We start from the raw sequence: 25,103 nt of genomic DNA on the forward strand, positions 1-25,103 counted from the left end.
ATTTTTTTTTCTATAATGTCTTTGATTGCTTGTAAACACGGTCCTTTGCATGTCGGAAATGCTGCTTTATAATTTTGGTTATGTCTAGCTCCGTTCATCATCTTAGATGGAGAATCTTTGAATGCTCTTCTTACTTCAATCACTCAAGGTAATGTGAAAATATCTTAAAGTGATCGTACAGCTTCACGTTAATTCGCACTCTTTATTGAGTTGGACATTTTAATGTGTAACACAATTAAAAAAATTCCGAAAATCAAAGCAACACAAAAATTGAATACAAAACTGGACTGACCACAACCAAATTGCGAAATAAACTGACGCTCGGACGAAAAATAGCGTGCGTCAAAAAGAAAAGGAATTATTAAAGGATAATTAAAGGATTTCTTCAGTTGGAATTTTTAAAAAAATTCTAAGAAGAACCCCTCGTTTCAAAATCCATGTATCCAACAGTAGTTATCCGATTGACTTCTTTTTTTTTTTTTTTTATTTATTCCTCTAACATTTTTTTAGCAATAAAATCAAAGTAAATTTTAAATAAATGTATATCTTGCATTTTTCTACGTAACGGCGCTCGTAATAGTTCCTTGTTTTTGTACGCAGCGCCTATTTGTACCGCAAACATGCCACGCACTCTCTGACACGCTAGAAACTATCGACCATTGCAACCCTTTTCAATACAATTAACTCTTCTAATTTTAACGGGGAATGTCTTTACTATTAACGCGTAATATAATAATATGCCATAGGGCTTTTAAAGTTCCTAAATGGTTTTAAAAACACGTAGGGCTCTAGTTTCTTAACTAAAAGCAGTTGATGGCGCCAATAAAGAGGTATCTTCCATATGAGCTAAATAATTTATCTTTACTAAATTATTTTTACAATAAGTATTCCCTCATTGTTGTTTAATAAAAGTATATTTCAATAGTGTAGTAAAAGTACATTATATTTGTTATTTGTATTTGTTTTGCTTGGCTTTAAATTTTTAAAGAAAAAACCATGCTTAAAAATTGTTCATAATGTATGGTTATGATTCCATCCATATCAGTGTCGTGCTGCCGGAATGCAGTTGTTAATGTCTGCAATAGAAATTGTAATTGTATTAAAAGACAATAATAGTTATAAATGGACACAATAATTTTTTGGTATGTTTTTGATGTAAAGTTTATGACTAAGCCAGTAGTAACTAGGAACCTATCGCAATTGATATAAAATCATTCTGTGTAAGCCTCTTAAGTAGGAAATAACAAAAACCTTGTCTGTATATATCAACCAAAAAGAGCTCTTAACGATGTAAAAATATAGTGACGATCGCACCTTCAACAAGCAAACGTTTTGATATCAACTTCTGTGACGAAAATGTAATATATGATCTACTAAATAAATACGCTTTCTTTATTTTTTACATTCGGCACGCTTTATTAATATCAAACAATACTAAGCAATGACATAGTAAATTGCAGCTTGCCGAATGTAATAATATAGAAAGTATATGTATTTAGTAGATTTTCATTTCTTTGCGTATATATAGTAGTCGCCTTCGCTCACCCTTTTGGTGCGCTTTGCACTACGTGGACTGCCGTCCACAGAGATAAAAAGGCAAACTTTTTTGTCTCAAATCTTATCTAATAAAAGAAACTCATGTTCGACTTAAGGATTCACTGACAGGCGTACATGGTCACATTGATAAGGCCAGTGGACCCGTGTTGTAACAATAACAATAGGTTTATCAGAAAGTATGTAGCAGGTAAAAGGAAGCGTATACAACCACTCATTCTTTTTTACAATTTAGAAAACAACTATTCGCAATCAAAAGAGCTTGCAAATCACATAATGATAATATTCTGGAAGCTACTTAGAACATAACACATGTTTGTAGAAGATACCAGAAGGGCCTTTCCTCATTGCAAATCTTAAATAAAAAACTTGTTTTTACATGTTTGGCAATATTTTGCATTTTTTTTTTCTATAATGTCTTTGATTGCTTGTAAACACGGTCCTTTGCATGTCGGAAATGCTGCTTTATAATTTTGGTTATGTCTAGCTCCGTTCATCATCTTAGATGGAGAATCTTTGAATGCTCTTCTTACTTCAATCACTCAAGGTAATGTGAAAATATCTTAAAGTGATCGTACAGCTTCACGTAAATTCGCACTCTTTATTGAGTTGGACATTTTAATGTGTAACACAATTAAAAAAATTCCGAAAATCAAAGCAACACAAAAATTGAATACAAAACTGGACTGACCACAACCAAATTGCGAAATAAACTGACGCTCGGACGAAAAATAGCGTGCGTCAAAAAGAAAAGGAATTATTAAAGGATAATTAAAGGATTTCTTCAGTTGGAATTTTTAAAAAAATTCTAAGAAGAACCCCTCGTTTCAAAATCCATGTATCCAACAGTAGTTATCCGATTGACTTCTTTTTTTTTTTTTTATTTATTCCTCTAAAATTTTTTTAGCAATAAAATCAAAGTAAATTTTAAATAAATGTATATCTTGCATTTTTCTACGTAACGGTGCTCGTAATAGTTCCTTGTTTTTGTACGCAGCGCCTATTTGTACCGCAAACATGCCACGCACTCTCTGACACGCTAGAAACTATCGACCATTGCAACCCTTTTCAATACAATTAACTCTTCTAATTTTAACGGGGAATGTCTTTACTATTAACGCGTAATATAATAATATGCCATAGGGCTTTTAAAGTTCCTAAATGGTTTTAAAAACACGTAGGGCTCTAGTTTCTTAACTAAAAGCAGTTGATGGCGCCAATAAAGAGGTATCTTCCATATGAGCTAAATAATTTATCTTTACTAAATTATTTTTACAATAAGTATTCCCTCATTGTTGTTTAATAAAAGTATACTGCAATAGAAATTGTAATTGTATTAAAAGACAATAATAGTTATAAATGGACACAATAATTTTTTGGTATGTTTTTGATGTAAAGTTTATGACTAAGCCAGTAGTAACTAGGAACCTATCGCAATTGATATAAAATCATTCTGTGTAAGCCTCTTAAGTAGGAAATAACAAAAACTTGTCTGTATATATAAACCAAAAAGAGCTCTTAACGATGTAAAAATATAGTGACGATCGCACCTTCAACAAGCAAACGTTTTGATATCAACTTCTGTGACGAAAATGTAATATATGATCTACTAAATAAATACGCTTTCTTTATTTTTTACATTCGGCACGCTTTATTAATATCAAACAATACTAAGCAGTGACATAGTAAATTGCAGCTTGCCGAATGTAATAATATAGAAAGTATATGTTAAATACATAGATTTTCATTTCTTTGCGTATATATAGTAGTCGCCTTCGCTCACCCTTTTGGTGCGCTTTGCACTACGTGGACTGCCGTCCACAGAGATAAAAAGGCAAACTTTTTTGTCTCAAATCTTATCTAATAAAAGAAACTCATGTTCGACTTCAGGATTCACTGACAGGCGTACATGGTCACATTGATAAGGCCAGTGGACCCGTGTTGTAACAATAACAATAGGTTTATCAGAAAGTATGTAGCAGGTAAAAGGAAGCGTATACAACCACTCATTCTTTTTTACAATTTAGAAAACAACTATTCGCAATCAAAAGAGCTTGCAAATCACATAATGATAATATTCTGGAAGCTACTTAGAACATAACACATGTTTGTAGAAGATACCAGAAGGGCCTTTCCTCATTGCAAATCTTAAATAAAAAACTTGTTTTTACATGTTTGGCAATATTTTGCATTTTTTTTTCTTAATGTCTTTGATTGCTTGTAAACACGGTCCTTTGCATGTCGGAAATGCTGTTTTATAATTTTGGTTATGTCTAGCTCCGTTCATAATCTTAGATGGAGAATCTTTGAATGCTCTTCTTACTTCAATCACTCAAGGTAATGTGAAAATATCTTAAAGTGATCGTACAGCTTCACGTAAATTCGCACTCTTTATTGAGTTGGACATTTTAATGTGTAACACAATTAAAAAAATTTTGAAAATCAAAGCAACACAAAAATTGAATACAAAACTGGACTGACCACAACCAAATTCCGAAATAAACTGACGCTTGGACGAAAAATAGCGTGCGTCAAAAAGAAAAGGAATTATTAAAGGATTTCTTCAGTTGGAATTTTTAAAAAAATTCTAAGAAGAACCCCTCGTTTCAAAATCCATGTATCCAACAGTAGTTATCCGATTGACTTCATTTGTTTTTTTTTTTATTCCTCTAAAATTTTTTAGCAATAAAATCAAAGTAAATTTTAAATAAATGTATATCTTGCATTTTCCTACGTAACGGCGCTCGTAATAGTTCCTTGTTTTTGTACGCAGCGCCTATTTGTACCGCAAACATGCCACGCACTCTCTGACACGCTAGAAACTATCGACCATTGCGACGCTTTTCAATACAATTAACTCTTTTAATTTTAACGGGGAATGCCTTTACTATTAACGGGTAATATAATAATATGCCATAGGGCTTTTAAAGTTCCTAAATGGTTTTAAAAACACGTAGGGCACGCTCGGACGAAAAATAGCGTGCGTCAAAAAGAAAAGGAATTATTAAAGGATAATTAAAGGATTTCTTCAGGTGGAATTTTTAAAAAAATTCTAAGAAGAACCCCTCGTTTCAAAATCCATGTATCCAACAGTAGTTATCCGATTGACTTCATTTGTTTTTTTTTTATTTATTCCTCTAAAATTTTTTTAGCAATAAAATCAAAGTAAATTTTAAATAAATGTATATCTTGCATTTTCCGACGTAGCGGCGCTTGAAATTGTTCCTTGTTTTCGTACGCAGCGCCTATTTGTACCGCAAACATGCCACGCACTTTCTGATACGCTAGAAACTATCGACCATTTATTTTTTCCATAATTAATTTGAGCGCTTGTTGACACGGTCCTTGGCATATCGGAAATCCTGCTTTATAATTTTATTTATGTCCAGCTTCGTTCACATGAGAAATTTAATAATAACTATTTCTAAAATAAACAGAAGCAAGAACTACCTTTTATAATTAGGTGTAGAGTCTTTAAATGCTTAATTCACTGCAATCGAGCTAGGTAATGTGAAAATATCTTAAACTAATCGTACAGCTTCACGTAAATTCGCACTCTTCATTGAGTTGGATATTTTAATGTGTTATACAATTTAAAAAATACCGAAAAACAAAGCAACACACAAATTTTATACAAAATTTTATTAAAAAAGAAAGAGGAATTTTCAGAAAAAATGGGTAACGGCAATTATCGTGTCCTACTTTTTCCCAGTAACTTTGTTTTTCTATTATATATCTATCGTTCAGAAGTGTCTCAGATGATACTTCTTCGATATCGCGACCCTTTTTGTGTTTGTAAAATGTGTTCTATCATCTATCTATCGATACTTCTTCGCGATCACGACCCTTTTCGTTTTTGTAAGATATGTGCTATCGTCTATCTATCGTCCAAAAACTTGGACATTGTTTCAAGCCAGAGAGTATTGAATTGATAAGTCTACGTTTGCCACATAATTCAATAGTAGTAGAAGTAGTAGATTGATTCCACTTATAGATGAGGGGGCACGCATTTTTTTTGATGGTGCAGTCTATATTTAAGCTGAAGCATTTTAACTTTTGCCTTGAATATAGAGGCTTCAAAAAATTATTTCCATAAATGTGTACCCAAAATTTCAAGAATTTCAAGTTATGAATGAAATAATGAGCAAGCGACGAGGGGTGTACAAGCGGCTGGAAAACTTTGAAGTGCGATTTGTAGGCTTTTTATTTTAATTGGCGGAAAAAAGTATAATTCCCATCGGAACGCGGCAATATTTGTTGTATTCGTAAAAAAATAGATTTTGTTTAATTTTGTAGGTTTAACGCTACGCTATTGAAAATATAAAATGTTTGGTTTTGTTTGTCTCGGATGGAAATTGCGACCTGCATTTTTCACGCCGCGGGACATGTGAAAAGTGTTTATGAAAAGCTTCTACCACTGCCACGATCTCCAACTCGTAGCTAACACATTTTTGTTGGCGTCTCCCACCGCCACGATCTTCAACTCGTAGCTTACAAATTTTTTTTGGCGTCTGTCGTTTTCTAACCCATGTAACTCGATGAACTTGGTTATCCTTAGAAGATTTTTGGAGTATAACTGCCCTAAAACCATCAATCGTATCTGTATGAAGTTGTGTTTCGTGCAGTGGATGAAACATTTTGAGCACAGGTTTTTGGGTAATTAAAATCTTAAGCTTGTTAAAAGCGTCAATCTCTCTGCCAGGAAAACAAATCTTGGCGTCATGCTTCATAAGATCGGTTTGGCGATGATCGAAAAGCTATGGATGAATTTGCGGAAATATCCAATTAGATCCAGAAAGCTTTGTAATTGCTTCTTAATTATTGGAAGAGAAACTTCGTCACAGCTTTTGTCTTGTCATCCGAGATGCTGACCGATTGGTTTTCAATACAATGGTCTAGAAACTCGATTTTCTTTTTAAGGAAGAAGCATCTCGTTATGTTGAAAACTAAACCATAATCCTCATAACACTTGGCGACAATCTTGAGATTGGCTACTGCTTATTCTTCATCTACAGCTGAGAATATAATATCGTCGACGTTAATGACGTCTTTGTCTTTGAAATAAACTTGGAGAATTCGTGAGTCCAAAAGGAACTTTCAGGAACTGGTACTGGCATTGTGAGTTACAAAGGATGTGTACTTGCTGCTTTCTTTATCGACATTAACGTAGAAAAATCTGTTGTTAGGGCCAGTGTGCTGAATACCTGCGCTTCTTGCAGACGGTCTTTTTGGTCTTCGATCAAGGTAGGTACTATTACCTTGGTAATCCTTCTAAAGTCAATGCAGAGTCGATCTCTGTTGTCGCATTTCTTTACCAGGACGACTGGACTGCTGTACTCGGACTCAGAATACTCGATGATTTCCTCTTTGAGCCATTGTTCGATTTGATCGTCTATAAAACACCGTTTGGAAAACTTGAATCTACGCGGGTGCGAATATACGAGATTGTCATCCTTGAAAACTATACGCATCAAAACGTTTGTTGTTTTTGTACTTGTCGGCTTATTATAGTTCTTAATCGTAAACTTAGTGTTTGACCTCAGCCAATGTTTATGTTCACATTTTCGGCACTTTCGACGTTGGTTTTTATAAGTGCATCTAATTCAGTTTTGGCATGCTTTTCCTGGCTTTGAATTTTTATTCCGTTACGATTTATTGGTATTTCAGCGTTGTTACAAAATTCGGCACATAACACAAATTGAACGTCTAAAACGTCAAATTAGACAACTAGAAAGTTTTCCTCAACTGAATGGTTTTACCTGATTGTTGTTCCCGAAACAAAACAGCACTTAGTTTTCGCTTGTTCAAGCTTATGTAAGTTGTTTCGCTTACAATGTTGTGTTTGCTGCCTGTGTCAATAAGGGCTGTGTACTTGTTGCTTATCATATAGATCTCTTGACTCATCGACGTATCGCTCACTCATAATAATCACTTTAGTGAGAACTTTTATAGAACTTTTCCCGAAGTTTTTGCTGGAAATGGAAGCCATGTCCTCGAAATCGGAAACCCAAACCTAAACTGCAAGGCTGTATACAGTCTTTAACATCGCGGAAGTTTACAAAAAAACGTGGCGAATTTACAGAGACATTTTTTACAGAGAAGGAATTGTTATTTTTGGACGAGCAAGGTCGCTGTTTGCTAAATTTTGCGAAATGTAAGACATTTTCAGGTCAAAGAGTTAGACGGTCCCTAAAAAGACAAATCCGTCGAAACTCCGTAGTCGCTTTCGGTTATGCCTACTGCCGTCGTTTCCGTACACGAAGCAGCTCAACATTCTTCTATTTTTCATATTTAAGCGCCTGTAAAACCGACTCAAAATCAGATAGATAAGGCATGTTTGCAGAAACAGTTTTTGAAAATTTTCACTCGTACACTCGTGTTTGTCGTTCTCACTTACGTTCTCTACCCGTCGTTTATATACACATACGCATCGTTTCCCAGAGATTTTTTCGTTTCGAATCTCTTTTTATGCACACATTGGTGGTTTTTCTTTTTTACTTTTCATGTAGGTTGAGCGCCCATATTTGTGAAATTGATTTTCTGCAAGTTAAATGAAAGGTCCCACTAATTGAATTTTTATAATTATATGTTTATAGTTTTATTTAAAAGGAATAGTGCTAAATAGTTCTGATAATAGTTTTAGGTTTTTGATAAGGATTTTAAAGCGTTTGTATAATTTCTCGTGTTGTTCTTTTATTTCGTATTTTTGTTTCATTTTTGAGCCACCTTTGAATACATATGCCAAGTGTCACTATGATATGATAACACACTTAACCCCCTGTAAGGTAATTTAAAAAACCCTAAATAAATAATGTTACCAATATGATAATTATATAAACTTATTTAAACACGGTATATCGCGATATATAAAAATGCTATTAATAGAAATGTTCAAGAAATGCGGCATTTTGTGTGTCACTTTTACGACAGCTCTGAAGACGTTGCAATACATCTTGAAAGTTCAAAGACATAACATTTCCGGCATTATTTTAAAAATACAAAGTGAGTTCCAAAGTAAACAGGACTTTTAAAAAAAAGACAGAACAAATATTTTTTTCGGCAAAATCAATTTATTTTATTCAAAATAGTCTCATTCTGCTTTAAAACAGCGTTTTGTACGGTCCAAAAGCATGTCGAACGAGTGTTTTAGCTCGTTGCCTGGTATGGGCGCCAGTATGCCTATGCAAGCCTTTTGAATGGCCTCTAAATCTGCATAACGCTCTATCATCGGCAAATGCATTTTTCCGAAAAGGTAGAAGTCGCACGCTGCCATATCAGGTGAATACGGGGAGTGGTTGATGGTTAAAATGTGATTTTTGGTCAAATAGTCGGACAGAAGCGTCGATCGATGAAGATGATGATTTAATATTGGTTCTTTGTTCGAAGCTAACTCTCGCACCTATGACAAAAACATACTGGCATACAATAACCTCACTTCCAATTGATGAAATGTCATGAAATTTTTACTGGAAGTCGATAAACGGTAGCAGATTCTAACGCACCAGTTGACATATAGATGGCGTCACTAGAGGGCGCTAGATTAAAATAGTCCTGTTTACCTTGGAACTCACCTTGTAAGTGGCATTATTAAATTCAAGTGCAAACGGTAATTGGTAAAAGACACAACTAATCGGCTGTGCGGAATTAGGGGATCGTCAATGAACTCAGACTAGGCCTTTCAAGACGACGACCGCCTGTCCCTTTCCCTGTCCCGGACGGTCTTGACTTAGTCATGTGCTGCCTTCAGGACCTAAGCTACCTGTGTCTTAATTCGGATATTCCTGATTTCCCGATCCCGAACGTCTCCACGTAGCGACGCTGCTGCTTGAATGGTTCCTCACTTTGATAATTAACTGATCTTGACTTTTGACTACTCTCCACTGTAGGTCCAAAGTTAATGGATGTGTGTATATGTCACAGCTTCAGGTCTGTATTAAAATGCTTTTTATGACTATATCCCAGAATGAAAATAATAATCATAAAAGATGCATTACGTTTTGGGTTTGATAGGATACCAGGGAGCAACGCTCGTTAAAACAAGAATGGAATTAATTAATTGTTTCTCGGACCGTTTCCTTAACAGCTATATGTTATATATGTCGTCCGATTTTTGTTAAACTTTAATTCGAAATTCCTAAAAATATTGAAGTTTATATTCCAAATATTATGTCAAAAAACAACGAAGCTATAATTTGTTTCATATATTTTCCCACCAATTTTCCGAACGTTCCTATGACAGCTATATGATATAGTAGTCCGATTTTAATAAAATTAAATTCAAAACTCAAAACTAATTAAAAAATTTTATTTTCAAGCGTAGGATCTTATATGTAAAGAAACACCAATTATATCATATGTATGCCCTTGCAGAGGAAGGAAGCGTTTCCGACCCCATAAAGTATATATACTCTTGATCATCGTCACTAGACGAGTCGATCTAGCCAAGTCCGTCTGTCCGTCCGTTTCTACGCTAACTAGTCTCTTCTAGTCTTTTTAAGCTGAAACTTTCCCAAAAGTCTTCTTTCTATTGCAGGTGGTATATAAGTCGGAACCAGCCGGATCGGACAACTATATCTTATAGCTCCCATAAAAACTATCAAGGAAAAAATTAAAAAAAAAATTATATCTTTCGTGTTTTTTAACGTATTCCTTTCTAAGCTTGGATATAACATTTTTAAATTAATTCTGAATTTCGAATTATATTTTATCAAAATCGGACGACTATATCATATAGCTGTTATAGGAACGATCGCAAAATTAGTGGGAAAATAAAAAATGGGGCTTTTGGCGTGTGTTTTTAGCGCGGCTTCCATATTCTTTTTTGTCAATTCAGGAATTTGGTTAATAAATGCGATACGTTTGGTAATACTATCTCCAAAGAGTTCTCCATTGGGGAAACACTGGACTGCACCTTCACCAGCTACGTGACGAGCTAATGCGGAGCTGGCTTCTAGGAGAGAAAGAAAAAGGACGGGCGCTAATGGACAACTAAAAAAACCATTTCCAATAGCGAAACGACCGTCTCACATATCGGGTATACACTGTACCCTTAATATCTTAACATTGCACTATGGTCCAAAACCCCAAATTTTTGGCATAAATGATATTTTTTTTTTGTGAAATAATTTATTTTTGTTTAATTTTTTGGTTTCTATAATACTGAAATGATATAAAAAAATTTTGGAAAGATTTTTTCGGAATGCCCCTAATCTTCCGCGCGCTTTTAAAGTCAGCTGTTCAGTGTCGTTATGTTTTGGCTAAAAAACGCGGGAAAATTTTCATAACTTGCAGCTAGTGAATCAATTAAAGCGAACATTCAAAGCTAAAAGTGTCTTAATGGAAAACAAAGGTCAAGGTATGTAAATTTATAATTTCTAAACTTTTTACTATATTTATACATGTTTGTGTTGTTTTTTCCAATGTGTTGCAAGTGTGTTGTTCTAGGTTATTCTAACAAAAGTACACGTGTTCTGTTAAAGTTTTCTTTTAAGTGCCTCCAAGTGCCTTGAAGGTAATATATTAATGTTTTTAACAAAATACTATAAAATCAATTTTAAGTAATGGTTTTTGCCCGTTTTGCCCCTTTTTCAAAAAACAATACATGTTGCAGGTGTTTATGAGTTTTCTCATGCAGCGCTCCTCGAAGTTTGGGAGGACAGCAACCGGAAAGACGACGCTGTTAGAGGTTTTGTTATAAAACGAATAACAGAAAGCGACAGGATTGACTTTTCTGAAGAGCATATGGGGGAAATACTAAATAAAGTTAAGTATTTCATTAACTATGTTAAGAGAAACTTACCGAAATGCAATCGTATGTTAGGGCGTTTTAAATCAGTTCACTCACGATGGCTTGGTTCAAAAATGGTTATACGCATTGACAAGCAACCAGTCACTTTGAAAACTGGGAGAAAAAAGTCGAATTATGAAGATGCAGGACCACGCCTTAAAAGAAAATTAGCATCTGAGCTGGCTTCAGAAGAAGCTCATTCAACTTCTCTCCTTTTACACGCTGCCTCAGTTTCAGCAAAAAAGTCTAAGGAACCAAAAATCGTCTTTTTATTAAAGAAAGCTAAAAGCAGTGAAGACATAAATGATTTTAAAAAAAAATTCCAATAAGTCCTGATAGTGCACTGGCATTTTTTATTGAAAATGGATTTACAAAGCAGCAATATTTGAATATAAGAGCACTAAATAAGCAACAAGGATGTGATATTTTCCCTTCAGATAATCAAATCGCCGAATCCAAATTGAAATGCAGACCACTGGAAATTAAAATCTGTGAAACGAAAGCGGAAGTCTCATACCAAAATTTGCTAGATCATACAGCTCACCGCATACTTGAAATGCAACAGGAAGTTTTTGATATTTGGCCAGATGCAACAGAATGCACTTTAATTGTGAGCTATGGGTTCGATGGGTCTACTGGACACAGCACATATAAGCAAAGATTTCAATTGAATGAATCTGTTAGCTTAGATCATTCGCTTTTTGTCACCACTGCTATACCGTTAAAGCTAATAAATCAGCATCATCGGGTTATTTGGATTAATAGGACTCCACAGTCAGTGAGATTTTGTCGACCTTTGAAAATTGAGTTCGTGAAGGAAAGTACTGCACTGATTTTAAAAGAGAAAAAAAATCTGGACGTGGAAATAGAAAACCTAAACGTATTATCTTATAGCTACAAAAGCAATATAATAACTGTATAATACCAAACTCATATGACTTTAATCGATGGTAAGGTCTTAAACATTGTAACCGGAACCAATTCGTGCCAATCATGTCCGTTATGTGGAGCAAAGCCTACTCAATTGCTTAAAACAACTGATTTTAACTCGCCGATTTTTAATGTGAAATCAGAAAATTTAAAATATGGAGTGAGTCCGCTACATGCATGGATACGGTTTATGGAGTTTGCTTTGCGAATTTCCTATAGAATTGAAGTAAAGAAATGGCACGTCAAAGGAGATGAAAAGCTTAAAGTATCCTTGCGTAAAAAAAGTATTCAAGAGAAGTTGTGGATTAAACTTGGCCTAAATGTAGATACACCAAAACAAAATGGAAGCGGTAATAGCAATGACGGAAATACCGCAAGACGCGCATTCTCAAATAGTCTAAAATTTTATTTTAATAGCTATTTCTTCTGAGCATATTATTGACTCCGAAAAATTTAAATATTTGTGTAACAATACTTTTAATTTATATATGAAACTGTATTCTTGGTATCCAATGTCCCCAACCATACATAAAATATTGGTACATGGACACCAAATTATAACCCATTTTATTGTTCCAGTTGGTGTGCTTGGAAAAAATGCATCTGAAGCGCGAAACAAATTATACAAGAGCGATCGAAAGTCTCATGCCAGAAAATGCAGCCGATTAGCAAATATTGAAGACGTCTTTCATCGAGCACTGAACTCTTCCGACCCATTTCTCTCTACAATTTGTTTAAAAGAAAGGGAAAAAAAAAATCCAAAAAGGTCCTTCCCAAAGAAGTCATTGATCTACTCGATGTTCCTGATCCAGAGCTATATATGACCGGAAAGTCGGATGGAGAAACAGACGAAGAAGATTTTTTTTGTTTAGATAATATTATTTTGGATTCAGAAATTGAAAATGAAAATTAGTTTAATAATATAATGATAAAAATATATTTTATAAATGTATTAGCGTTTTCATTTGTGTTGATTTTGGGGTTGTATATAAGACGACTTTACTATTTATACCAATAAATACGACAAATGTGTAATTTTGTTTATATCGGTTGTATGGGGGCGGGGGGAAGCGCGGTCAGAATAACACAACATTTTTTTCGAAATTCTATTTTATCCTCCCTGATATTCGTGCAAATTTTCAGAATCTTACGATCATTTTTAGAGTTTATGCCAAAAATTTGGCCCTTTGAACCATAGTGCATTGTAGCATTTGCATTGCATGTATAAGAACCAACTGTCAAGCATTCGACGGCTTCACCAGATAGAGGTAACACTCAATTAAATTATATAATCAAAAGGGCACGACAGGATAGTGAAAATTCATTCTTTAATTTAAAACCGATTTTTTTATTAAATGTTGCTGAGCGGGTTTCACGGAACATCAAACATTTTTAATTCCATTAATTTGAATTTTTTTACGAAGCAGCAGATTTTAAATTGTTACACTTTTTAGAGGCTTTGTTCTTTTGTATTGCCGGTGAACTTTGAAATCTTCGATCACACTGCAAAGAATAAGATTTTTGACGAGTAATAGCTGAAGGAAAAAAATAAATCCCATGATAAGCGATTTTTCATAAATTTACACTTGACAAACGAATGAAACGTGAAGTTCGCGCCCCTTTCATAATTTTTTTTATTCCTGTCATCAATTTTTAATTAATAATTTTAAAAGGAAAGGAAAGTAAAGTGGACTTTGGATTTATTTTTACATTTCAGAATATCCACGGGTTACGAAAGGAAGTTAATTTCGGCAAGCCGTTTGTGTACCTTTGTAGTAATAAAATTATCAATCTTGTAGTCCCATTTACAATTTTTAAGGATTTTTTATAGTTTCAGTGATATTAAAAACGTTGTTCTTTTTAAATAATAGTTTCATTATTTCTCTGATTGTTTTTTTGACAACTATATGTTAGGAAGAAAAAAAAAAAGAACTATGTCGAAAACGTTCGAAAAATTTATAAACACAATGTTTTGCGTTTCGCGATGCTAATCGCAAATCGTAAAATTAAGTTTTAATTAATTAATTAATTAATCTTTACGCACTATCAATAAACAAATGATTAAGATCGTGGATCAGCGCACTCAGGGCCCTATGCCTATTTCTCTGTCACGAGTAATACTCTAGAACCGAAAGTGCAAGAAAGTGCAAGTTTCTTCTGAAGTGGGTAAAGCAACAACACAACCAAGTGAAAAAATCAGGTCAGACGGCAAAAACAAAGCTACGGTAGAAGAATTGACAATTCCGCAAGCGGGTTCGGCCATGTAGACAAGCGGGAGCTAACACCCCCAAAAAAATCTGACGGCAATAAGCCCAAAGTAAACCGTACCAACAAAGGCGCTAAAAATCTCGGGCCATTAGAAAATAGATTTTCCATTCTGGCGGAGCCCGAAACAGAGTCTGAAATAGCCCCAAGGAAACTTAGAACCCGATGTGACCAACTCTGAAATAACAGAGGCTTTAAAACAAAACGGGTTTTGTGCAAAAAATGTTATAAACATTATGAACAAAAACAAGAAGCCGCAAACACTATTCAAGGTCGAGCTGGAAGCAGACAGCAGAACTTTGAAAAAACGCAATGCACCCGATCTACAAGTTGCAGTACCTGCTGCATCGTAGGATCACAGTAGAAGAGCCGCACAAACGGAACGGGCCAGTGCAATGCACAAATTGCCAGGAGTACGGACACACCAGGGCTTACTGCTCCCCCAGGTCAGTATGTGTAGCTTGTGGAAACTGCCACGGCTCCGAGCCCTGCCCTGCCAACAAGAAAGACTCTCTCACTAAAAAGTGTGCAACCTGTGAAGAAAACCAAATAGCAAACTACAGAGGCTGTCCAGTCTACAAGAAGATGAAAAGTCGTATGCAACGAGCGACAGAACATACACATGAGATCACAAATGACCCACTTTCCTTTATGAAAAATATAAGCAAATACAGCAAATATAACTTTCAAATACGGGGATACACGTTCTCCAGAACGGATCATCCAAATGGTAAAGCACATGGCGGAACCGGCATCTTTATAAGAGACTGCTTTAAACACCACTTTTAGCAAAGGTTTGCAAAAAATGATTTGCAATCTACATCGATAAAATTACAGCTGGCCAACTGCCATTGCCGCTGTTTAATTTCCACACTATATTACAGTCTCCGAAGACCAATTCATGGACTTCTACAATTCACTTGGAGAGCGATTCATAGCAGGAGAAGATTACAACGCCAATGAAGGCAACTATATAATGCACTAATCAAAACATGCAACAAACCAGGCAGCCCTACATACTGGCCTACAGATCCTAGAAAACTATCTGATTTAATTGATTTTGCTGTGAAAAAAAATATTTCTCGCAATCTAATATCTGCAAAATCGCTTTTGGATCTATCATCGGACCACTCACCAGTGCTAATAACTCTACTTCAATGCCCGGAATCAATCGAGCATTAACTCCACAGCTCAACAAGAAGCAGGACATCTACTGCTATGACGATGCACTGGAGTCTGTACTCGTCGCAGCAGCCAAAGACACCAACACAAAACTAACCTTGAAATCGAACAGCTTGTTTTGGTGAAAAGACGTTTTAGGCGTGCTTGGCAAGCCAGCAGATCGCCATCATCAAAACAAAGTCATAAGGAACCTGGTCGCAGAATTACCAAGGCCCTAAGGCACGAAGAAGTAAAAGCACAACGCCAATACATTGAGAAACTTTCACCCACCAGCACCAAGCATTCCTTGTGGACCAAATCTAAGTGCGCCGGCCGGTAATTCCCATAAGATACTCTTCACGCAGCTGGTGCAGAAGCGACAAATACATAGCTTGAACATTTGCTCTATACCTTCGAAATGTCGTTCAACCAAATCATGCAACAAATTCATTCGCACTACCGTCGCCGTCAATTCGAAATGAAACTGAGGCGGAGCCAATTCTGTTTCAACCAACCGAAGTTGAAAAACGCCTGCACCCAGCGGTGATTTAATAACTCTCAAAATGCTAATTGAACTGCTAACTGTGCAGTTAGGGTCATTTGTAAACTCTTTAACGGGATTACATGATTTGGCTAATTCCCAAAATAATGGACAAATTCCGTAATGATAATAAAGCCAGGAAAAGATCACACAGACCGATTGCACAGGCTTTCGATCGAATCTGGCTTGATGGCCTTATGCATAAAATCAGAACTATTCTGCCGAAAAACACTCTCAGGATACTTCAAGTGTACCTTTACAACAGAGAATTCGCCGTGAGATGCAACACTGCATCATCCGACGATTACACTATAGAGGCTGGAGTTCCCCAAGGTAGATACGAACGACCGGCTTACTACTTCTTCATTTGCAGTCGATACCGCGATCATAAGTCGGTCCAAATGCCCAATTCAGGCAACAGCATTACCTGCTGATTATCTCGTGGTACTGGAGAGGTGGTTATCAGACTGGCGTATAAAAACAAATGCGCAAATGTGTAAACACATAACGTTTACTCTTAACAGACCAACGTGTCCCCCGCTAACTCTAAATAACGCGCCACTACCACAAACTCACGATGTAACGTACCTTGGCGTTCACCTAGACAGGAGAAGATAAGAAAATGTATCTTAAACTAAAATAGCCTCCTCTGGCTCATAAACGCTCGCTCCCCTCTGCCTGGACTTCAAAGTCCTGCTCTACAATTCAATGCTTAAGCCAGTCTGGACTTACGGCTCCCAGTTGTGGGGAAACGCCAGCAGCAGCAACATCGACATTTTTCAGCGAGCACAATCAAAAATCCTGAGAACTATCACTGGGGCACCTTGGTATGTTCAGAACGACAACATCCACAGAGATCTTGGCGTTCTACCCGTAAAAGACGAAATATCAAAACGAAAAGCGTCCTACCACACCAAGCTAACTTCTCATCCAAACCAGCTCGGCAGGGTCCTAGCCAGGGTTTCATACCGGACCCGATGGCAACGAAATGACCTTCCAGATCAGCAATAGTTATCTGTCATCATGACTTTCAGATAGATTTTTAATTTAAGATTTTAGTCTCAATTCAAAGAAGATACAATAAATAAAATGCATATGTATTTTCATTAAAATTTTATATATACAAAAAATTATATTCGTTGGTTACGACTTATATATTGCCTGCTAAAGAAATAAGACTCTTCGGGAAGTTTTAGCCCGATAGCTATAAAACTGAGACTAGTATTGCGTAAAATCGGACAGACAGACGGACATGGGTAGATCGACTCGTCTTGTGACGCTGACCAAAAATATATTTACTTAACGGGGTCGGAAGTTCGCGAAATTGGTGTCGTCTTGGGCTTAAACTAGTAAAATGAAAAAATATACCAATTGGGACTAAAGCAATAACTTTACTTTTAAAATATATTCATGTAGCTTTTTATCGAGTCTTTTCCAAGGGAATTTTCTCTATTAGCTTTTTTTAATTGAATTAAGTGCCGGTCGCAAAATATGCATCAAGTGCCCATTTCTTGATCAGGGAGATGTACCTCATCGAAAAAACAAGGTTGCCTTCATCAATTTATTTATAAAGAAAGAAAAAACTTGCCGTTTAATTTTGTTTAATTATAATGTGTTCTGCAAAGTTGATATTAAGTTAGCAATTCAACTCCTTAAACTTAAACTTTTCCAAAATGTTTTTAACTGGTATTTTGCCGTTTGTTAAGAATTAATTTTGTCTCTTTATTTTTAAAAGTCATCAGTAAAATTCCTCAAACTTGTTTTAAACTGGTACTTTACTATTATTTATCCATAGATTATTCGTGAAAAACTTTATTTTTTCGCTCAATTTTTAAAATTTATTTTAGTGTTAATTCGCAAAGTTCACCCATGTGTACAATCCCTACAACCAAATGAGCGATAATTCTATCGCCTATCGTCCAGAAGTCACTTCTAAGTCACTTCTGGAAGATAGAAAGACGATAGTACACATTTTACAAAAACCAAATATACATTTATCGCGTAGAAGTAACTTCTAAGTCACTTCTGAGCAATAGAAAGGCGATAGCACACATTACGATTGCGAAGAAGTAACTCCTGAGACACTTCTGGGCGATAGATAGACTATAACACAAGAATAAGAAAGAGTTACGGCGACACTTCCAGAAGTTACTTATTTTCAACCTTTATTAACGTAGAAACAGGGAATAAACTATTTTCCTTAATAGCCACAGGTGCAAAAATATCCTTATTAAAACAAAATTCTTACACTTTTAAATACATACAAACAGATAATATAATAAATATACAGGGCATCAGCCTAGCGGTTACCAAATCAAAAGGACTGATTTCCACATTGTAAGCTCAAAATTCGATATCCCTTGTGATGGAATATTAGGAATTGATTTCATGATAAAATTTAACTATAATTTAGATCTCAATCCATCTGTAGACTGGCTTATAATTAGACCAAATAATTTAAATTATCCGATTTATGTTCCAATAACATACACTTCTAGTGACTTCTAGTCCGAAAAATGCACATATCATTAGATGAAAATATTGTACTAATTTCAAACCAGGAAATTCGAAATGGCATTTATGTTGCAAACACCACCAAACCAAAAATGCATTTCTCCGATTACTAAATGCGACCAGTACTTCTAACAATAAATATAAAAAATTTTAAATATGAAATATTTTAGAGCTATAAAATAGCTCAAACTAATTCCGAATGTAGAGAAAAATCAGTGTTATCACAACTTTCAAAAAATGTCCATTACAATTCCACAAACAATTTACAACCTTATGCACTCAATTTTTATAAGCAAAAACTCCTCATAGTCAAAAAGATGAAATACAGGTACAGGTACAAAAATCGAGGAAAGCAATGGCTTCACGCGATTACCATTCGACTTAAAAATAGCGCGAAATTCATTCCAGAGGATGATGACTATACCGAACTAGAACCTTCTCATGCTTTCCTTTAAATGAATTATCTAATTTTCATTGGTTGTTCCGAAAAACATATGCTTAAAAATATAACTGTCGTTTTTGAGAATTGTAGGACATACAAACTATACATGAAGTCACATTTTTGGGACACAAATGCACAAAAAAACTATCCAGTCCCATAAGATGCGAAAAAGGCTAGACAATTCGTTGCTTTTTGCAACTATTATAGACGCTTTATAAAAAATTTTGCCGAATATTCCCGTTACGTAACCAGATTATGCAAAAAAGATCTTGTACTGGCCAATAACTTTTTTCAGACCATACATTTATGGTAAACACTTCACTGTTCACAAAGAACACAAAGACCCCAATGACTAAAACCGAAACGCCACAAATTGCTTTCGACAGGGTAATTGTGGATACGATCGGTACACTACCTAAATCAGAACAAGGCAACGAGTATACCATTACTCTAATTTGCGACCTAACAAAATACCTTGTCGCAATACTAATTAAAGACAAAGGGCAAAAACAGTAGCTAAAGATATGTATATTGGAAGATTTTATTCTGAAGAAATGTCCAATGAAGATGTTCATTACTGACATGGGAAAAAAATACAAAAATTCAATAATAGATTTGCTATGTAGAAATTTGAATTTCAATAAATAAAACCAATTGGGACGAGTGGCTCCAGTATTTCGTATACTGTTTCAATACAACACCTTCTATGGCCCTGCTAGAATTTTCTATCGCGGAAGACACTTCTAAGTGACTTCTAGAAGAAGAAAACTATCGTCCGCGATATCGCATTTGGATCGCGGAAGACACTCCCGTCGGGAAGAAATGTGCCACTTCGGCTGCCCTTCTCGGAGTCACTTCGGCGACACTTCGGGAAGTCACTTTCGCAGGGATGGAGAAGAAGAGTAAACGCTATAGTCGATGAAATAGACTTAAAATTTTGCAAACCTCGATGCGAAGCGATTACAATAAAATTACGTTTTCGTATTACGATTAGAACATTGATTGGAAGCGAAATGAAAATTAACACTTAGTTTAACATACCTCTGCTCTCTTTGTTTTTTTTTTTTCTTTTTTTTAGGATTCAATAAAGAGATTTGGTAGTCAAAAGGCAAAGTTAAATAAATTTTCTTGCAAAGTAGTACTGAATAATTCAATTTTTTCAGTTTTCAAGCCGATTTCTAAAAAAAACAACAAATTTTGACATTTATTTACGAAGATACATATAAATATACGATGATGATGAAGATTTTTTTTCGCTCCTGGTTTGTCATTTGGCGGATATTCCCATATCGCGATCGGCTGGAAACCTAAGTCAAGCCTCTAGCGATGCGATTGGGGTGCACAGAGACTTTTTCATTGTAGGATGCTTTTTGTTTGTCTATTTGACTTTTTACAATAAGAATGCCTAGAGTTTTTCCCGATTATTTCTATGGGAGCAATAAGATATAGTTGTCCGATCCGGCTGGTTCCGACTTATACACTAAAGAAGACTTTTGTAAAAATTTCAGCCCGATAGCTTTAAAACTGAGAGACTAGTTAGCGTAGAAATGGACGTACAGATGGACATAGCTGATCGTCTAGTCTAGTGATGCTGAGAGAAGTGCCGCCGAAAAGGCACATTTCTTCCCGACGGGAGTCACTTCCACGATCCGAATGGGATATTGCCGAAGTGGCTTCCCGAAGTTTCAGCCCGATAGCTTTAAAACAGAGAGACTAGTTTGCGTAGAAACGGACGGACAGACAGACTAGTGGTGCTGAGAGGGAGTCACTTCCGCGATCCGAATGCGATATCGCCGAAGTCTTTTGAAAGTTACTTAGAAGTGACTAACAAACGCTTGTTGAAAATACCAAAAGAACTTTTTCCAATTGGAAATCTTGAATAAAAAATTTTTTTATATTTTCTGAGATATTTTGCATTAGTTTTTCCTTTAACAGTTTTGAGCCCTTGTAGACACGGTCCTTAGCATCTCGGAAGTGCTGCTAAATAATTTTGTTTATGTCCAGCTCCGATGACATGAGAAATTAAACAATAACCTTTTCTAAAATTAACAGAAAAATTTTTTTTCTTAGTTAAAATGAAAATACCTTACCTTTTATAATTATTATGGAGAATCTTTGAATGCTTATTTCACTGCAATCGTGCCAGGTAATGTGTAAATAACTTAAAGTAATCGTACAGCTCCACCTAATTTCGCACTGTTTGTTAAGTTGGACAATTTAATGTATTATAAAATTAGAAGAAAAAAAACTTCAAAGTCGCACACAAATTTGATACAAAACTGGACTAACCACAGGCAAATTGCGAAATAGACTGACGCTCGGACGATAAATAGTAGCGTGGGTCAAAACGGCAATTATGCGTCCTTTTTCTCCAATAACTTTGTTTTTTTTTTTATGTTTTCTATTGTTTATCTATCGTCCAGAAGTATCTCAGGAGATACTTATTCGCGATCGCGATGAAGTGACTTCTACGCGACATATGTATATTTATTGTAAAATGTGTTATCATCTTTCTATCTTCCAGAAATGACTTCTGGACGACAGGTGATAGAATTATCTACCTTTTGCTTGCATCATAACCCTTCATTCTTATGGAAATCCCCTTGGGATTCTGGGGGGACATATCCTCTTGCACGGGGGATGTCCACGGGACGCCCCATACAGAAAATTGACTTGCATTAGTGTGAGTGTTAATTGCAACTTTTCAGTTGCGAAGTCCGCTCGCAGGAAAGTCCACGGCACGCTACAGATAGAAATTTAAAGTTTGACTTGCATTAGTGTGAGTGTTAATTGCAACATTTCAGTTCCGAAGTCCGCTCGCCGGAACATGTACGAGCGCAAAAAAATTTCTTTCTTTTTTTCTGCCTAAAACTGTATGCTGCTTTATAACGACGTCAGCAGAGAAATAGGAACAGCGTAGAAGAGTGCCGACGAAAGCGGTCCGGCAAGAGAGGTAGATCTTCGTTGATTACCCTCTCTTTCTAAGTCTTATAATCTGCCTGCCTCTCAGAGAGACAACCTTCCGCCGGTCCTTGTCTTTGCGTCTCTTCATTATGTTCAGAAAGAAACCAAAAGAAGAAGAAAACCTGGTGCATTTTGTTTGAGATATGAAAAGAGAAGCAGCGGATGTTTAAATTGTGCGCTGCGACACATTTTAATTTATTAATACAAAATTATATTTTTTTGAATATGTTGTGCGTTGATCTACTTTTAAAAATCGTTCCTTTTTGAGATTTTTATGGGTCTTATAACATAACCCAGACAGTTCTGTTTCCATTACCCAAAAGTGGTGTGATGAAATTCCTCAAATGTTTAAACAGTTTTAAAAGGTAAATATACATTTAGGTATACAAGTAAACACACTTTTTTTTAAACACATGCCCTTTTTTACTTTTCTTCTCTTTCACTTAGGACGTATCAATGGCAGGTGACAGCCATACAACAAATAAACAAGTGAAATCCAACGTGGCTTCAAAAAAGTTTCCTTTGCATTTTCACTTGTGAAAAAGCGGACAACCCATAAAATTTTCTATATTTCTTTTTTACTCGTGCAAGCTTTACTTCACAAGGTGATTCACAAGTGTCACTTTTTTTCGGAACGGAAGGGCTGTGATGTCATGTGTGTTTCGACAGCTGTTTTCGTTGTAGGTGAGCGAGCAGCGGGTGGGCAGAACAATTCCCCAAGCTTAAATTATAGGGCGATGCCGACCCCTGATATAAATACATAAAGTAACATAATCACATATACAGTTATGTACCAAAAAATAAGAATATGCACCGTACGCGAGTCCACGCTGAATCAATGTAAACAATCCACATCCAGAGCAGGCGACGCCGCTCTTCAATAACATAAACAATTCTTGCAATCAATAAGTGTGTGGCATTCTTACTCTCAAACTATTGTAATCAATCAATATCCCAAACGGGCGACTTCTCTCCCAATCTTATGTACAATCCATATCCCAACCGCTCCCAAACTTTTGTAGACAAAGGGCAGCACAAGAAAGATTTTTTTCACAAGAAATTAGTCCTAAGCTGAGTTCATTTGAATAAAGACGTGAAACTAAATATTCGTTAATTTATTCTTCTTAGCGTCCTTAGTCAACTGACGGGACATTATTTCGACTCATTGAATTAATGAACAATTTTACTATATACATATACATTAGAAAGAGTACACAATGAAAAAGGAAAAAAGAATGTTAGGAATGTTGTAAGAATCACTTTTACAAGATGAACAGTGCACAGAAAAAACTAACCAGAAGAGATGCAGAAGGTGCAGAAGCGTTACCGAATAAAATTTATTTTAGTATTATAATTAATACGAAATTTATTATTTTATTTATTCTTCGGAATTCGGCATTATATTTAAGTAATGACATAATTAAACATGTACTTTCATTTCGTGAAAATGGTATGGAAAAATCAATCACTTTTGCATCTCGTAATTAGTGATCAATTTGCAATGAAAAAACGTATTCCGGAATGTATTAATTTCCGACTGCTCGATACATAACAAACAAGTGGCATAATAAATCGGCCGACCGCTATTTTAAATCCACTGCCCTCTAGCGTCAAAGTGAATAGTATCTATTGCATCATTTACGCTGAGTCACTGTACCTTCTAAGGTTTACATTTCTGAGTAATAGCTTCGAAATATACTTACATACAGCACAATACAACATTGAATAAAATCATCAAAAAGAATTGTACCATGTCCAAAGCGATCAAACTTGCGAAGCAAAACTTCAATTAATTGATCGGATAAACGATAACCGAATGATGTCAGTGCCGTTTTAAGCTCAGTTTTGTCTATGTTTCCCGAACTGTCACGATCAAATGATCTAAAGCAATTCTGCCAATCAGTAACATATTTCCATAGCGCTCCGAAATCTTGAAAGGATACGGTACCCGTACTTTCGCGATCAAACATTCCTATCATCAAACGGATCGTTTCGGGATTAAATGCAGACCATGTACCATTTGAGAGGGCCACCTGTAGCTCATCAGCAGATATATGGCCGCTCCTGTCTTTGTCAACTCTGAAAACAGTACCGTATTAGCCAATTTTAATAGTTCAATTCTCGACACTTGCCTTTGAAAAACATCCCAAAGAAATTGTTGATCTGGCATTCCGCCATTGCTATAGGCCATTGTTGTTGACTTGAAATTATTAATTTACGTTACAGGCTTAAATGGTGAAAGGCTACACAACTATAGGTGGAAAAAATTAATGATAACATCAATTATCGATGTATTTACGTTTTTTTTTAGAAGTATCGGTTTAATAGCGACTACCAACATTCACCACATCGCTAATGCAATAGCCTATTCACACAGGGAGGTTTTATTTTAGAACTAAAACTATGATATAAATTGCTAGAAAGGGGCCCGAAGAAGTCGCTACGACTCGCTTCAACGAAAATGGAACATCATCAGCTTCTCTAAACTCGCCGATTGGGCCATGTCCGTCTCCCCGTTTGTTTGTTTAAACGCTGTGATTTCGGAGTTGAGATTTTAAATTTATTACGCAGCGCAAGTTTGCTATGCGAACATACCGTTCAAAATTATGGCACCTACATTTTCAATGCTAAATAAGCTTGACTATAGTCCCTTGTTTTAATTAATAAATTAGACGAAAACAAATATTTTTACTCACTTACGTACTTTATTACATAAAGGCCGAGTACTTAACCTAACAAAAACTGGCCCAAAAATAGATTTTTCAGAATATTTTTTCTTGAGTGTTGATAAACTTGGTAAAATCTGCGTTTAGATTTACGGTCACCCTGGCTTGCGTACAAACTAAAATCAAATTGATAACGAATAAAATGGATTTTGCACTTCTATAATGAACAGAAACAAAAGATGTCATAGCCTTTGCTGTTATACTATTAGTTATTATGGA

The 25,103-nt window shown here is 35.5% G+C and overlaps 1 protein-coding gene across 2 annotated transcripts; it reads right to left on the reverse strand.

Moving 5' to 3' along the window:
• Positions 1-895: 895 nt before the first annotated feature.
• LOC108031821 (programmed cell death protein 6) lies at positions 896-24,449 on the reverse strand. 2 transcript variants are annotated; one of them, XM_044092612.2, is made up of 3 exons: positions 24,291-24,449; positions 24,107-24,237; positions 896-1,076 (listed from the first exon to the last, which is right to left on the reverse strand). In XM_044092612.2, the coding sequence occupies exons 1-3, from the start codon at positions 24,347-24,349 to the stop codon at positions 1,042-1,044; spliced, it is 225 nt and encodes a 74-aa protein (XP_043948547.1). In that variant the 5' UTR covers positions 24,350-24,449; the 3' UTR covers positions 896-1,041. The 2 variants fall into 2 exon arrangements, with proteins under 2 accessions (XP_043948547.1, XP_043948546.1); XM_044092611.2 differs by having other exon boundaries at positions 23,862-24,237; positions 24,291-24,448.
• Positions 24,450-25,103: the final 654 nt, after the last annotated feature.

Source organism: Drosophila biarmipes, chromosome 3L (assembly GCF_025231255.1).
Source record: "Drosophila biarmipes strain raj3 chromosome 3L, RU_DBia_V1.1, whole genome shotgun sequence".
Taxonomy (NCBI): domain Eukaryota; kingdom Metazoa; phylum Arthropoda; class Insecta; order Diptera; family Drosophilidae; genus Drosophila; species Drosophila biarmipes.

Excerpts from the sequence above, each read along its gene's own strand:
- LOC108031821 (XM_044092611.2), bottom strand. The coding sequence starts at position 24,349 with ATGGCCTATAGCAATGGCGGAATGCCAGATCAACAATTTCTTTGGGAT. Across the intron at positions 24,238-24,290 it reads CTTTGGGATGTTTTTCAAAG|AGTTGACAAAGACAGGAGCG; the intron begins GCAAGTGTCGAG and ends TACTGTTTTCAG. Across the intron at positions 1,077-23,861 it reads AATGTTGTATTGTGCTGTAT|ACATTAACAACTGCATTCCG; the intron begins GTAAGTATATTT and ends TTTCTATTGCAG.